Source organism: Caretta caretta, chromosome 9 (genome assembly GCF_965140235.1).
Source record: "Caretta caretta isolate rCarCar2 chromosome 9, rCarCar1.hap1, whole genome shotgun sequence".
In the NCBI taxonomy this organism is placed as follows: domain Eukaryota; kingdom Metazoa; phylum Chordata; order Testudines; family Cheloniidae; genus Caretta; species Caretta caretta.
The window spans coordinates 84040594-84057714 of NC_134214.1; the positions used below are offsets into that span (position 1 = coordinate 84040594).

At 42.1% G+C, this 17121-nt stretch overlaps 1 protein-coding gene across 3 annotated transcripts in view; it reads right to left on the minus strand.

Annotated features, from left to right (window-relative positions):
• The window catches only part of LOC125643215 (UDP-N-acetylglucosamine transferase subunit ALG13), a 40391-nt gene that overhangs the window by 10000 nt on the left and 13270 nt on the right, over nt 1-17121 (minus strand). Inside the window, exons 12-23 of one of the 3 annotated variants that reach the window (XM_075132496.1) lie at nt 16608-16735; nt 15493-15730; nt 15204-15317; nt 14843-14999; nt 12011-12146; nt 10603-10638; nt 10420-10475; nt 9470-9532; nt 8523-8694; nt 5590-5715; nt 3858-3903; nt 2530-2592 (exon numbers count right to left, since the gene is read on the minus strand). In XM_075132496.1, the coding sequence (XP_074988597.1) occupies nt 2530-2592; nt 3858-3903; nt 5590-5715; nt 8523-8694; nt 9470-9532; nt 10420-10475; nt 10603-10638; nt 12011-12146; nt 14843-14999; nt 15204-15317; nt 15493-15730; nt 16608-16735 (1335 nt within the window). The remainder of the gene's footprint in view (nt 1-2529; nt 2593-3857; nt 3904-5589; nt 5716-8522; nt 8695-9469; nt 9533-10419; nt 10476-10602; nt 10639-12010; nt 12147-14842; nt 15000-15203; nt 15318-15492; nt 15731-16607; nt 16736-17121) is intronic. The other 2 variants (XM_075132497.1, XM_075132495.1) reach the window with 2 other exon arrangements.

Sequence of the window (17121 nt, forward strand, 5' to 3'; positions counted from 1 at the left end):
AGCATTAAAGTATGCTGGAAGAGCAACATAAATGCTCTCTATATAGTATCTAGCAGCAGACTCATTTACATTTGGGGTAAATTAAACAATCTAATTTTACTTTTCAATTATTATGCAAATCTATGCAAAGCAAGCACCAGTTCTAAGAGCTGAATGGAGCAACCGTTACATAGTGAAGGTAACAGAACACAAGTTACTAGAGAATGAAATGACAGGCAAATACTGAAGATAGAGAAGTCTGTGGAACACTGGAACAGCAGCAAATGCAGGTAGGAGCCAGTTTTTGTTTACAATGCTTTTTTAAGTTTATAGAAACCAGAATAATCTTCAGTAAAATATAGCCACAATGTGACACCTGCCAAACAGAGCAGCAGTGAGGTTAGTGAGATTCATATATAAATACAAGATAGTAACAGTCACCAAGAATTTAGTGTCACCTTACAAGACCTCAAGAAATAGTTTTCTGGATAAGAATTTTATTAGTGCAGTCTGAGAGGCTCTGATCTGTCTGGAATGCTAATGCAGGGAGGGAGAAACGGTCTCAAACACAGGACTCACAAAATAATCAGATATTGACAACTTCAATAAATATAACTGAGCATGCAGGAAGAGGGTGCACATGCAAGCTTCCTAAATTAACTGGGGGGGGGGGGGAGGTGAAGGAGGGAGGGAGAGGAATTCAGAAGAGATTCTGAAAGTTCAAAGAGATGTGGATGTGTGAAACAGCAAAACACATGGGCCTGGCTTGGACCTCTGACTCTTGCAGTGACTACCAAACCACACCAAGATGAACACTCCTCACATGCATGTCTGTTCAGTCAAGCTTTAAGCAAAAATAAATAGAGCAAAAACCAAAATTTTTTTTTCTGTTTTGTCCTTTAATAGTGCTAGATGGAATCCTGCTGATGAGACTGAATGAGCTGTACAAATTCCACACTTTATTTTACACGTCAGCAACTGCGGGGTTGGCAGAGTAAAGGTGTGTGTGTTAGCAGGACATAGTGGGGTACTGCTAAAAGAGGGAAGAGTTCAGGTTACAAGAGCCACCTTAACTGCACATTTCCTGGTTTTCAGACATTTGAGGTTTGCTCAATTTAATGTTCTGCAAAGGGATGACACACCAACGTTAACTCTTTATGAACATCGTTTTTTGTCACTGAATTTCCTGTTTTGTTTTTTAAAACAGGAAAAAAAAAAGATACATTATAGGCAGTAGTTAGTAGTCATTTAGGCAGAGTGTGTATCATGCCCCACAATTTGCATACCAAGCCAAAGCAGCCTGTAGTCAGCAAGCCCCACCTCAAGAGATTCACAAGCTGGCACTCTTGGCAGCGCATGCATTTCTTTTCCCTCAGCAGTCAAAGTGCTACTGCAGTCAGTTCCAAACTTCTGCACGACATGTCTTTGTAACCACCACATTGATCTGCCCCAGAAATAAAATTAGCCACCTCTCCATATGCCCTTGCGGCTAGTAAAATACAGACGTTCTCAAATAACCGAAGAGCTGCCTAGCACCTAGGCATATTGCCCGCTGCAGCCCCTTTCCTTGTCCTATTCCCCACCGCTGCCACACAAAGTCCTGTCTCTAGCTCTTTTGTTCCCAGTAACAAGAACTTTGGTTAGACCAGCAGCTAACTATTTTGCTGAATTCATAGTAAACCTCATAAAGTAAAAACAAAATTATAATATAACAGACAACCTGAAGCAAGCAACGAAGATTTAGTAACTCATGTTGCACAAGTGTAGAAAGGTTCTGACTAGAAACATCAGTGACAGGGTGCTCAGCAAGGGCAGTGGCATCTTCATATTCCCTCAAACTACCCAGGCAAGCATGACGTGGCTGCATAGAAACCCTCTTACAGTTTATTTCCTCATTGGTGCATACGCACCATAATCCTTCCAAGCTGCACATTTATGTAGGTGAAGTGAACGTGTTCTTAAATGCTGTTCATAGTTTGGGCCTCCCAAAGACTCAGTGGCTGCCATGCACTATCCTGGGTAAAAACTGATGAATTGAGACCATTTTGACCCACATCACATCAACAGTTTGATCTCAAACTCCACACACAAAAAATCTCCCAAAAACACAACCCACCAAGAAACTTTCAAAACTGGCTATTTCACAGTTCACAGGAAGAATTCACATGTCAAATTTCCACCCTGCTCCCCAAAATCCTTTGATGTTCCCCTTAAACTCAAGTTGCCACCCACAACTCACAAACTGTAGCAACCTCCAGTCACTCAGTTCAGAACTCCCTTTGTCTTTGGTGGGGGCTTGTGATTAACTTTTCCTTAGTTAATTGAAGGGTGAGTTCAGCAGCCATCAGGAAGTCTGATTCAGTCAGTCAGTCGTATCACTCAGTTTAACAGTGCAAGGCAGCAGAAGAAATCCGTTTGAGGGAGAGAGGCTGCTCTTTTGGAAATGCCCAGGTTCAATGACCCCAAATTTGGATCACTAATGCTACCCCCATGCAGGCACACCAAATTTCAAAGCAATCCAATTAGCCATTCAAATTTTAGGATACTTACAAGAGTTGAGCTTTAAAGCATATAAAATGGTGGTGAGAATGGAAACCCTCCAGCCATTTTTCTCTATTGGTTCGTGCATAATGTAAAGAAAAAAAAAGAAAGATGTTTGCTTAAATACTGCTTTCAATTTGGGTCATCCAAAGATTTAGCAGGTGCCATACACTGTATTGGGTAAAATTTGAAAGGTTGAGACCATTTTGACTAATGTGACATCAATAGTTTGATCTCCAGCCCTGTGCAAAAAATAAATAATAAAAAACACCCCACGTAGAAACTTTAAAAGGACTGTTTTGGGAAGATGTCTCTCTGGAACCCCTGCTTCAAATCTGGGTCCCCAACGCTGCCCTGCACCCTTCAGAGGGATACCAAATTCAAGTGAATCCAACTAAGCATGTCCACTTTGGAGAACTTAGAAAGCTTGACCTATAAACAGAAGTTGTGACACAACTTATAAAGGCACTGCCGGGCCAATATAATGTGTGTGTCACCCCCTGTTCACAGACCCATGGATACCTTAATGAAAGCTCCATAGCCATTATAAACTAAGGTAACATGCCCACATACCACAATACTTTAAACACTACATAGGACTCATTTCTAGTTCTCTCCCCTAAAATCCATACTAGACACTAGATTTAAAAAAAGTCTGGACCTTTCCCTAAAAGAAGCTCAAAGAATTCTGTGGAGTGGTTTAATTGGGAGAGAAATACAGAACTGCTGGCCCTCTATGGAAAAGGTCTTCAGCTCACACCTGCTCCAGATTCTCTTCCGTACACTTAACTCTTGATTCTGCAAGGTGCTGAAAACCCTTAACCCTCAATTCCTTTTCTCTTCAACGGGAGTTAAAGGACACAACAAACATGGGCTTGATTCTGCAACATACCACCCTAGTCAAAGGTGCTGAAAAAGGACAAAGCAAACAAGAAGTTGAAATTCAAGACTGTAAGAAGGGAAAACAGGACCTCAGAGGGCACTTGTCCAAGAGGCAGCCACTCCAGATTGCAGAACATGGATGCTGCAAAACATGGCAGCATGACTGCTCAACATTTGGCAAACTCCTGCAAAGGACAGCTCAGAAAAAAAAGTATATTATATGGTCAAGTGGCCTGAAGTTCCCAGTGCACTAGCATGGGGCCTGAATGCAAGAACCAGGAGAACATTATCTTAACAGCTCTCTCAAGATGAAAGAGCCACTCTTGACAACTGCCTAAAGCGGACTCCTCCCCCTAGGTCTATTTCACTGTCAAAAGTTTGGGACAACCTAAAAAATTAAGTTGCTTCCCTACATAGCAATATGTTGAGATAAATAATATGAAAGCCATGTTTACCGCCAGTTCACCTTCAGCTCGCAGGTCTTCATAGAGGGCAGTCTCTCTAGTAGAGAATAAAAAGTGACAGAATTTCTGATGCAGAGTACTCAAATGTCTTTGAAATTCAGGGACAGCTGGAAGAGGCTGCAGACACAAGAAGTTGCGTGACCTGAACACATTAAATTGTTCAATACAGTGCAAAGAAAGATCTGGGAGCAGCACCATGGCTTTCCCTACCAGAAAGGGAAGTAGTAAGTTTCAGATATTAAAGGACATCAGTATAATCAGGGACAGGCGCATGAACATGCTGTATACTGGGAAGTGAGAACACTTTACTTCAGTTGATAAAGCCATAGGATGAAATCTGGGCTCCACTAAAGACAATGGCAAAATTCTCATTGATGAGGCCAGGACTTCCCCTATATTGTACTTTACTGTCACAAATACTATGGCAAGAACAATTAATTTATTCTTCACTAGCTTCTTATGTGAAACAACAAAAAAAATCATAACAACAAAGTGACTCTCACAGCTGAAACAATTCTGGGCTTCCCATTATTTCTCCACAAGTTAATTACTTTGCGGAATATTCCATAACACACTCTTGAGACCTCTGCACAAGCTTCTTCCCAAATTGTGAAATTAAGCATATCCCAACCCCATAACCAACCTTAATATTCCCTTCTCCTCTGCATCATCTGTACAGAGCGATGTTTCCGCACTACAAGTATACTGTATTCAGCTTGTTGTAGGACAGTGGTCACCAACCAGTCGATCGCGATCAACTGGTCAATCCTGGAGACTCTCCCCGTTGATTACGATCTCTGGCTGCTAAATGTCCCTGGTGGCATAGAAGGGCTGCCACTAAGGCAGGCTCCCTGCCTGACCCGGCCCCATGCTGCTCCTGGAAGCGGCCAGCATGCCCCTGCGGCCCTGGGCGTGGGGGGAGGGAAGAAGGAGAGAGGACGGGGTGTCCGTGCACTGCTCTTGCCTGCAAACACCGCCCCCGCAGCTGGGAACGTGGATGGGGAACTGTGGCCAATGGGAGCTGCGGGGGGGGGCGGGGGGTGTGCCTACATAGAAGGACAGTGCCCAGAGCCACATCTCCCCACCCCCCCAGGGTTCACTAGGGCACGTTGGCCCCTTCTGGGAGAGGCATGGGGCCAGGGCAGGCAGGGAGCATGCCTTACTTAGCCCCACTGCGCCGCCCAAGGCAAGTAGTGCCTGGTGGGAGCCCAAACCCCACCCCCAGCCCCCTCCTGAAGCCAGAACCCATACCCCCTCCTCCACCCTGAGCCCCCTTTCCAAGCCAGCACCCCTTAACCCCTCCTGCACCCCAATACTCTACCCCAGAGCCCCCTCTGCACCCAAACACCCTCCCAAAGCTTACACCCCTCACCCTTTCCTGCACCGCAACCCCTGCCCCAGGCCCAGCCCAGCGCCCCCTCCCACACTCCAAACTCCTCTGCCCCAGCTCAGAGCCTGCACCCCCTCCCAAACCCCAATCTCCTGCCTCAGCCCAGTGAAAGTGAGTTAGGATAGGGGAGGGCGAGTGACGGGGGAGGGGGGGAATGGAGTGAGCAGGTTGGGGCTCGGGGAAGGGACGGGGTAGATCCTGGGTTGCACTTAAATTCAAAAACTGATCTTGTGCATAAACAGGTTGGAGACCACTGCTGTAGGATATACAATCAGGAGAGTGCCAGCTGATGCAAGGGAAAGAGCAGAGTGTTAGAGAATACATCCCTCTTACCTCGAGGTAGATCACTGCCGCTGGGATCGCAGGAGTAAGGCGGAGGAATGCTGCCACTATCTCCCACCTCGCTGACAGGGGGAGGGGGAGCTGGATGATATGGGTACGGCATTGACGGAATCACTACTATGTTAAAAAAAATTTCAAAAAGTCTCAAGTCAGATTTTCAATGGTTTTAAAACAAGCGAACTACTAGCCAGTGCAGTTAGTATGAACTGCCATCATGCTCTCTAAATGTATAGTGATCAGCTTCTGTTTTAAGGATTTAGCATTCCTTCTGGACAAATTAAAAAAAATCCCACTTTTTATCTTATGGTTTGCGTAGTTAAATTCACTTTGGTTTGAAATGTATTACCTGCTCTCATTAGTCAAGACGAGAGACATGACTAACTCAAACAACTTAATAAAAGAAATCTCTACAGTTTATTTTGTGCATTTCAAGGCTTCCTAATGGAAGTTTGGTGCCTAAACACCTTTAGAGGATGTGAGCCTTCGTGTAGAGTCAGCTTCACTTCTTCCCCTGCATAGGCAGTCAGTTTCCCCACAGCCACAAGGGATGGAATAAGCAGCAGTTTTTTAAAAAGTTAGGGAACTGTGATTATGAAACCCAAAAAAAATGACTGCAAGGTTCAGGGTAAGGGTAGTAGTTGAAGCTACTGTATAAACTTTTTTAAGCTGACTAGATTTCAAGTGGCCTGTGCCCCTTTAAATAAAAAGTTTATTTGTTTGCATAAGTTTGTGTGTAACACCACCACCAAGTGGCTAACCCACATAGTGCAACGTTAATCATAACTGCAAGCATGCAGTGATCACATAAAGTAACTTAACCATAATGTAAACAAACCCCCCCCCCCCACACACACACACAAAACACACACACACAAAACTGTGAATTGAGATGGCTGTTATGGGAGAGGAGAAAAGGAACGAGACTAGAGCAAAAGAAAGAATCCATAGAAGGTGAATGAAAATAGAGAGTACAGAAATTGAGAGCATGGAAAAACTCTCATAAGATGACATTGGAAAGATTCTGATTTTCATCTGCTTTCTAAGATAAAAACGGAATGAATACAATTAACGTACTCTATATAAAATAATGGTCTAGAGAAGGTAGCTAAGGAACTTCTGTTGTCCTTGTCTTATAACTTAAGGGGGGGGGGAGGGACAAAAGGTAAAGGTGACTAATTTAAAACTGATAAAAAGGAAGTATTTTGTCACACTATGTATAGGTAGGCTGTGGAACTCATTGCCACAGAAAGTCACTGAGGCAAAGAAGTAGTAAGGTTCAAAGAGGGATTAGACATTTATATGGATATCAAAATATCCAGAATTATGACAATAAAAGCTTTGGATGGGATATTGTTATGTTGGAAGTTGCTGATTGCTGCCATCAAACAGGTGTTTGGTCTACAAGGCAATCAGAGACCATGTTAATGCTGATGGGTATGCCAGCCAGCCTTCATTCAGGCTAAATGGAAAAAGCAATTAAGCTCTTTTATGGAGATAGGTATCTGGAGACAATGAAGCCACCACACGAGATACGAGGTCAATGAGCAGCTAACCCATGTGGGCTGAGGGATTTCCCCAGGGATTGATTTCAAGTACAGTGACTGAGGTATTAAACTGGTTGCAGCTGTGCGTACTAGAGGCAGAAAAATGAGGAAGTGAGCAGGAATCCAGACATGCAGTTGTGGGGAGCAGAGACAGAGCTGCTTGGCTGGAAAGGCAGATTTGGAAATTTGAGCTAAGTGTCAGCTTTGTTCCTACTGTGTTCAGGAAAACAGGACATTGCGAACATTCTTTGTAAATATAGAGATTGCACCAAAGAAATACCTGATCCACGTCACCAATTTCAACTCCTTAGAGCAGTAACCCAGCAAGGCCTTGCATATTGGCTAGACACTTGTGCTAAGAGGCAACAATATTAAACTTCGTGTTTCAGGGCTTAAGCCAATCTCTAGTAGAGACAAGGATGGGACCAGATGCTGCGGGCAGATTAACCCACTGCACCTACACCTTCCCGTGAAGCATCTGGAACCAGCTACTGTCCAAGACAGGATACCAGACTAGATGGGTACAGTTCCTATGCAAGTTAGGGAGCCATCTATGTTTGTTTCTGCTGAAGAGGGACTCCAAGAAGATGTAAACCTGGCTTGTCAGTGTATGAGGAAAGTCAGCAGTGGGGGTAATAAAGATTCATAGAGAAGTGAACCACATTCTATGGAAATATCTTTAAGAACTCAGGTTTCAGAGGAACAGCCGTGTTAGTCTGTATTCGCAAAAAGAAAAGGAGTACTTGTGGCACCTTAGAGACTAACCAATTTATTTGAGCATGAGCTTTCGTGAGCTACAGCTCACTTCATCAGATGCATACCGTGGAAACTGCAGCAGACTTTATATATACACAGAGAATATGAAACTTGGAGAGTGGTCAGTTTAGATGAGCTATTACCAGCAGGAGAGTGAGTTTGTGTGTGTATGGGGGTGGGGGGGATGTGAGAAAACCTGGATTTATGCAGGAAATAGCCCAACTTGATTATGTAAAGAGTTGTCACTTTGGATGGGCTAGCACCAGCAGGAGAGTGAATTTGTGTGGGGGGGGGGAGGAGGGTGAGAAAACCTGGATTTGTGCTGGAAATGGCCCACCTGTTGATCACTTTAGATAAGCTATTACCAGCAAGACAGTGGGGTGGGAGGAGGTATTGTTTCATATTCTCTCTGTATATATAAAGTCTGCTGCAGTTTCCACGGTATGCATCTGATGAAGTGAGCTGTAGCTCACGAAAGCTCATGCTCAAATAAATTGGTTAGTCTCTAAGGTGCCACAAGTACTCCTTTTCTTTTTAAGAACTCAGTGTGTATTCTGGGTGGTGAGAAGTGAGAACAAACAGGAGTAGAACCTGAAGTTTACAGTTTTGTATCCAACACTCTACCTGGCCTTCCAGCAGAAGAAGGGGACACCAGGATGGGTTGCACTGCAGTCTGTGGGGGAATGGAGGTGGTAACGTTGGCTTGAGTGGCTGCTGCTGTACTGGAGGAAAAGACTGTTGTTGGAGCATTATTAACACAAGAGGAGGTTGAGATCACTGCAGAATTCACCATCACCTGCAAAAGAGCCAGGAGAGATTTTAGTACACTGTCAACTTTGATTTTAAAAAACCCACACATGTTTTTGAAATACTACCTGGTCTGGTAGTTTTCATATATATTTAGGCTGAGATACTCAGAGGAGCATAAAGGAGTTAGGGATCCAATTCCAGCCTAAAAATACTACAGAAAATATGGAATAGTGAACATCTGCTTTCAAGAACCCCTCCTCCCCCAAATATTTATATTGTCCTAGGATTCTACATCATAAAATGCTAAGCAAAAAACTCCATCTCTATGAGAGGGCTTACAATATTAAATGAACAAGTGCATTACATCCATTACACAGGTATGCTATACTGAGAATTTTTATATATATATATATATATATATACACACACACACACACACACAGAGAATTTACTCAATTGCTACATGATCACCAATATCACTTCACTTCGTGTTTAAATCAAGTTCAAAGCTACAGTACTGTGTGATTTTTTTTTTTTTAAAAGTATTCCAACAACAGTGAGTGTATGTGTTGGGGTGGGGAATGATATATGTAAGTTTAATTCAGTTAAGGCCAAATCCTGCTTCCTCGCTGACTCAAGTAGGACTATCAAAGTCAACGGGACTACTCACATCATAAAACAAGTAGGATTTAGCCCCAACCCTGTAGGCACAGGTAGGCAGACCACCTCTTTATAGCAGAAGAGTTCATTTTTGGTTTTCTTCATTAATTTTTCAACTTTCCATTGTCACATGTGACTTAATGGTCCATGATTGAGATTACCTTCTGGGAATAGTTGTATGAAGCAACTCCATCTTGAGGTGAGACAGAACCTGTCCCTCCATCCTGAAGAGATTTCAAAGCAAAACAGTGTGTTTAAAACGTAGAGAAACCACAAGGCTATAAGACTGTGGGGAAAAGGAGGGAGGGGGATGGGGGATGCCAGAAACCCAAAAGTCTTCTAGTTATTCTTTAATTTTCTAAAATATATACTCAAAGATCCTGCACTTTGCTTAAAAACCCCCTAAATTAAACTAGAGTTAGGCCAGTTCACAATTGCACTCTGCACTGCCAGGTGCAGAGTAGCCTTCTATACCTGCACTTGATTACCTGATCTCTGGACCAGCAAGCTGCAGGGGTGTGGGATAGAGAAGAGAAAACACCTTGTTTCACTAAACAGTAGCCTCTCCAAGCCCATTAACAAACTGGCTGATTTTAAAGGCAAGGTCTGGTCCAGTCCTGTCTCTGAAGGCTAGCATACACTGGTGTGGGACTTGTAGAGTAGCATATAAAACAGAAGTAGGAGGAGGAAGAATCATGGCTTTACAAAGAACATAGATGATTTTCCACCTCCCTTCTCCCCACAAAAGTGTGAGGACAGACATGGAGCAGAACTCTTACAAATAAAATTCAGACTGTAAAAGCCACCACCAGGATGTGTATATACTTGATAAGCACTGTGCACGGATTTAAAGACCAACCCTATAATGATACTGTAATGAGGTCACGTTTCAGTAGGATCCCTTGAGAGACAAGCATTCGCTATCTAGCTGGAAAGGGGGTGGGGTGTGGGAGGGGAAGTGGGAGAAATGCGAAATATAAATGGAACTATTATTCCTTCCTCCTAAAAACCACCCTTGAGCATCTACACTAAGCTTGCTTCCAGGGCCAATTTCTTTGAAGGATGTTATGTGTTTCTAGGAAGCCTAATCCAAACAGTGACTAAAGCTTACCAAGTTTGCTGTAGTCTCTGCTGAACTAAATACTGTTGGAGTTTCACAGTCTGGATCTGGAGGGCATGGGCAAAATTAATTGAAACAGGAGCATTAAATCTAATCCTTCAAAAACTTGTGCGAGATCAAACTATTGTTTTACATTCACTGTGAGTAATATGGGAGAGTCCAATTCTTACTGACCTGAAGGGGTGTACATATATTCTTCATGAAATTCCCCTAGGAAAGAGGAAACGGATAGCTTCATTTCAGAAAGTTAAACACAGAAAAGATCAGAATTACATTTCAGTCACCAACAAAGGTGAATTGAGCTGTCTTAAGAAAAAGGATTACTAGAATGGGATACACCAACATTGCACCATTTCCGCTTTTCCTACAAACATCTATCATTACGTGGTCAGTTCTTTCACAGCTCAAGTGACATTAACAAAGTAGTCCAAAGGCAAAACACATCATTTATAGTCCCCGAAAACCCGAATTTGAGTCTAGATGTGCAGAACGAAGTGTAGCTAGATGTATCTAAGAATTTGGCCCTAGTTTACATTTATTTGAAAAGTTGTGCTAAATTTATAACTTGACTTAATACACCTCTGTGTAACAGGAATTAAGGTTAAGATAGTTAAGTAAAGAACACGTGGAGAAAAAAGCCACAAGTGTTTCAAGTCTGTACAGGACTGTTCCCACCCCCCAAAAGGAGTTACATTTCTATAATAATTTTAAATGCAAAATCCTTTACACAATCTGTAACACTACATTTCTACCCTTCTCTAGTCACTATTTATAAAGTGTTTTATGTATAAATAGATCTACAATGAAATTATCTGAAAAATGCACCTTTTACTCCTTATACACTGTAATTAATAGGCAATGCATTTGAAAGAGGATTAAGGCATAGGGAAATGAGAAAAGAACTATACTGGTACACTCTCCAATACTGCTCATTTTTAATCAAGAGATATTAAACTGAGTGCCCTTCCTGGCTTCCGTGAGAGATGAAAAAAAGAGCCATTGGCACTTTTAGAAAGATTACTAAGGTGTCTTAGACAATGCTCCTTTTTGTCAAAAAGGCAGTTGCTAATACCCAAGGCTACTACTAAAAGGATGCACTTTGATTTAGTTTGTAGAACATTAGTAACTAAGTTTATTACTTTGTGAGGAAAGTCAGAAGAAGACAATACTAGTTTATTCCATTCCACCAAAGGCCATAGTAACTGTCACCAAACAGAATCTATGTTGTATGTTTCAAGCAATGAGTTGTCTTGCTACAAACCCGCAGAGTCATATCAGCACTAGTCTGGCAAACTATTAAATGAAATGGATTAACACGTTTGCCACGCAATAAAAGCTGAGGTGTTGCACATGTGCATGCTTTTAACTACTTGAAACAGATGTCTGCCCTAAAGCTGGGCTTCCCAAGAGAAAAATGGAAGGCATCTCTGTACCTAGTGAAGAACACTGTAAGGCAATATGGCTCAGCAGCAGAGCGAACGGGATCTGCTTTTGTAGCCTGCACACACATTGCACGGGAATACACAAAAATGGAGATTCTGGATTAATCCGAACACAAGTGTGTGTTTGATTTAGAACTTACCATTATCACTCGGTTCATCGACTTCCTCCTCTGAGGAATTCAGAGTCTGTTTGCTGGGTGGAATGGGGCTTGGGCCTCTTCTAGCTACCCAGAATCCTGCAGGGGCAGGGACTATTGGGGCAGGACTACCCTGACTCTAGGAAACAAGATAAAATGTGTTTTATTAGAACAAAGTGAACTCGCCAGGGGTTCTCACCACCCTGAAACCAGGATTTGGCAAAACAATTTTGCTGTAAAACACTACTTATTACACATACAATGATCTCACTGGTACCTTGTGCTCCCTCCATGTTGTATCCACCAGGTGTCTCCCCTAATATACGTAGACCAATTTTTCCCTCTGTGTGTATACGCCTAGTATCATGGTCCTGATCCCTAATTGGGGTCTCCAGGCTGGACCATAATATAAATTGTTTCACTCATCTCAGAGCTACGTTAGATGAACATAAGCTGGAATAGCAGAGTTTAAATTCACATGAACCTCAACTCAGTGTTATACACTAGTTTCAACTGAGTTTTTGTGTCACTTGCCATTGACGAGATCCGAGATATTCCACCCTGAAATCTTCCTGGTGGTTATAGACCCTGCTCCCCCTTTTCCCGACTGAACTGTAGCAGGACCCAAAGCCAATGCTGCCTTCATTGACTTCGTGACTTGGAGCTCACAAATGTAATGACACATCCTGTTCCATACCGCCTGGTTAGTGATGAGAGGAATGATGGTCAGTGGTTAGGGCACTAGACTGGGACTCAGAACAAGAGGCCTGGAACCAGGCCACACTGCTCACAGAAAAAGTTTTGCTGAATTCCAGATTTACAAACTAAACTAACCCTGCCTGGGCAGAAGCAGTTCTTCATTACACTGAATCTGCAAACAGTGCTACTGCATAGTAAACAAGAGAGTCAGAAGCCTTCTGATGGCAATTAGGCTTTAGCTTCTTGTGGCAGATATGGAGCTGCAATGTAATAATTTTATAGAATACTGTATGTGACATGGTCAGTGAGGTAAAGTTACCACATATAGGGTAATTAGACTTTCACGTATGAATGTACTGTCAAAACTCAATAGGGGGCGGTTGGGAAAAAAAAAAAAAGCAGAAAAGCAACACCACGGCTCTAGATAAAACAACCTTCCAAACACACACACTTGGGGAGCAATTCCAAGACAACAGCATACTTCCAGGTTCCAGCCCAAGTGTACCACTATTTTGCCAAGGTTTGGAGCCTAGAGATCCAAGGGACACTAAGTGACTAAAAGGACTCTGGAGGGGGAGTTGTGAGTGTGGCGTTTCTGGTGAGAAACGGATCTGGTGGGAATGTCTGAAGTTAGGGCCTTCCTCTCTGTCCAGAGAAGAGTATGTCCCTCTGATCTCTAAGCTCCCTGCCTTAGCAGACAGCTGTGTAACTTTGGGCTGGGGACTGAGGCCTGGTATACACTAGAAAATTAAGTTGGCTTAACTGCTTCATGCTGGGGTGTGAAAAATCCACACCCTCTAAACAGCATAGTTAAGATGATTTACCCCCACCGTAAACAGTACTATGTCAATGGAAGAATTCTTCCATTGACTAAGCTACCACCTCTCGGGGAGACAGACTACCTACACTGACAGTTGGTGTAGGTAGTGTCTACATTGAAGTGCTGCAGCACTGCCATTAAGTACCACAAGTGAAGAAAGAAAAAGAGATACAAAATAGCTGCCTGAACATGAGAAATAATCCAATAGCAGCTACAGGCAAACATACAGGGGGATGGGGGGGGAAATGGGGTGCACACACTCCTGCTGAACGCTACTGATTCTGAGTCTGAAAAGGAAGTTGCAAAATAGCGCGTCTAAGTTGCTAACCAATGTTTTCTTCCAAGAATGCTAAGCAAAGGTCATAGGTTAAGCCCAGAACAGAAGAAGGGACTACAGTATGGCTGCTGAAACATAATCAATGTTTAAATGCCAGAAGAGAAGGAAAAAAGGAAGATACCAATTTATACAACAAATCTATTTTTCTGAAATTCATTATATCAAAATGGCAGTGGCAAAAAAATTCTGGAAGACAGGACGGCTGAATTCACAATGGTCAGCGTTTAAGCAATTTTATGCCTGAACTCCAGTCCAGACAGCTAAATATTGACTGACCATTTTTAGCACACTCAGGGTGGTTTAGTCTAAACCTACAACAGAATTTGGAAAAGCAAGTAGACTGATATGAGAATGATTTTTAAAGAGCGGACACCAAAGGGGCTAGGGTTCACAACTTAGACCGGAGGCTCAATTCTGCCATTTTACTTGCAGAATTGAAAACTTCATTTTGGATTGGTCTTAGTTTGGGGAATAACTATGCTTACAAAGGGATTCACATACTGTAATATGTTTCATTTTATAGAAACTTGCTGCGCAAAGAGGAGTTCAGGAAAAAGTCAGTCTGGAGATTGTTGCTATTTTCTTTTGCAGAAGAAAGTAGCTTCTGAGTGGTTAGTGTGTTGTTCTCTAACATCACAACCATTTGTCACTTAATATCACACATAAATGCAGATGTTGATGCAACAGGTGAGTGGCAAGACTCTGTAGAAAAGCTGTAGTAAATTCGTAAGAGTTGAATCTCTACTATATCTCAACAGCTTTCATAGTTATTTAACTGAGAGATTCTAACTAGAGCATGGCAAACAAGAGGAGAACTCCCTTCCACATCTTTCAAAGCTGCACATCCAAGTCTGAAAAGCCTATTGCAAGAAATATGAGCTGTGTGTTTTAACAACCTACCCCAACATTGCATGTTTGTACAGGCTTTCCTTCTCATTTTGGCAAACATTTCTAAATGAACTGCTAGCTCATGACTTACTGGTAAAGCAGGAAAAGCAGCCTCATCTCCTTCTTCAATTTCATAGAAAGTTATGGTTTCTTCCAAACCTTGAGGCTCCTCCCCAGTCTCTGGTACAAATCCATACTGACATTCCTTATTGACACACTGCATCTGCCGGCGACTACGGCTATATGAACTTTAGAGAAAAATCAAGACATACACACGGGGGTTTAAGCAGATTTCCATTATTAAGTTTTAATTATACTTCTTTTGGAAATGCCCTTACATAAATGTTTGCAGAAGTGCTATTTACCCATTGTTCAGTATCATGCCATTTTAAAAGCTTATTTTCCCCTTATTTGTAGTACAATGTTTTGTAAAGAAATTTATACTCGCTTACCGGGACCTATAGGAGAAATTGTCATAGCTCTGATAACATCTCTTCCCTGGTCCGGGGTAGAATGCTATTTGAGGGCCAACCATGTTGTTCCTGTTTATAAATCGGGCAGATCCCCTAAATTTAAAGGGCAAAAAAATCCAGTTACTAAGAAGTGCCTACTGATTCTCTCAGATGAAACTCACCTGTAGTGTCATCTGTTAAATAGATGAATATTAGCTAGGGCTAAAACTGTGGGAGAACTAACAGGGAAATGAATACTGGTCTTTGTTAGGGTTCCAAGGCTTCATACCTGGGCATTCCATATCCCCTGCCATGCCTCTGAGGAGAATTCTGAGGACGGTAGTGATCATAGGATGCCATATTCCCACAACTTTGAGAGCAATTAATTGGAGAAGAGCGACCTGAAGGAACATTGTGCTGTAGCCGGGGTGGAAGAACTGGCTGACCCCTACTATAAGCCATGGTCATGTAAACTTCCTTCCCACGGACTTTCTTAAACAGTCTCTTCCGTGATTTCATATCCATTTCTGCAATTTCAAAGAATCACAAGAAAAAAAATAATGGGGGCGAGAGTGGAAAAGAAAAGTTAGCTCAGTTAAACATCTGTACGGATCTACTTGACTGCCTTAAATGGAGAAATAAGAAACTCCAGAGGTACATTCAGATTATAAAGTAATGCTAACAATTTCATATGAGAAATTCTGTAAGTTAATATTTGGATATGGAGTATGGCAAAAAAGTCATCCACCCAGAAAAGTGCAATCAAATGTGTGAGCTTATTAAAATACTAATTTAATCCTTTACAGGTAGATAAGCAGAATGTTTAATAGGCTTCCTATGCACAGAATAGCCTCCCAGTTTTGGCTAGGCCAAGCCCGTACTCATCATTCAAACCCCTCCCTGGAGACATTACTTTGTGATTCCCATAGGGAATGAGTCAATTACAAAACCCTTCACTGAATCATCAAGAGGCACACAAGCCTACACTGCTTTACTATGGAACTGTACTTCTGTAGCACGACCCCTTCCTCACTTCATTCCCTCTGCTGTTACCATCATTCTTATAACAAAATTAGATAATCTCTTTGATGAAGGGACCTGGCCTTTCTATATTGTCTGTGAAGTGCTTTACAGCCTCTTAAAGGTTTTAAATACTAAACTTTAACACACATTCTCAATGGATGTGCTATTTGTAAGTACCCCAGCAAAATACCCATCAGAAGTTCACCTCCATTCATCCCCTCTCCAAAGAAGGGTTTTCCTCAATCATTCCCCCTTAAAATGAGTTTTATATTACCAATTGAATTCAATCAGATCCAATATTTGAAGACTGCTGCTACAAACCTCGTTCATTCCCCTAAAAAAAAATATCAAATAAGATTCTTATTGAAACCATGTACAAACCTATTTCTGAAACATAGCCGCCTGTTATTTTCTGATAGTTTCCTCCTTTTCGACTGGGAACCACATTCCACGCAGGGACAGGTGTCACTTGTGTCACTGGTTTTAAGTTTGCCAATGGAACAATATGTCTACATGAAAAATACTAGTGTAAGTCAGTGCCACATTAGACAAAAATGACTGCCATGCTGCCATCAAGTGCAAGCAGATCTTACTGAACAGATTTTTCTTTAAATAAGCAGCACATAAAAACAAAGACAGTTTAGAAATGTATGTACATCTGTGTTAGCCAAACCCAGGGGACAGTTTAAATATAGCTTTTTATCATTCCAACCCACGTGTATAGTAATCCTACTTTGAGATTTCTCAGAGATAGAGGAGGGCAAAACAAAAGACTCTCCTGCTATAGGCATGTAACTTGCATCAATGGCAACTATCCTTTAGAGACAGATCCAGTGTCAGAGGCAGAATCATCCCCGTTACAGCACTAGTAAGACGCATATTAATGTAAAGTGTG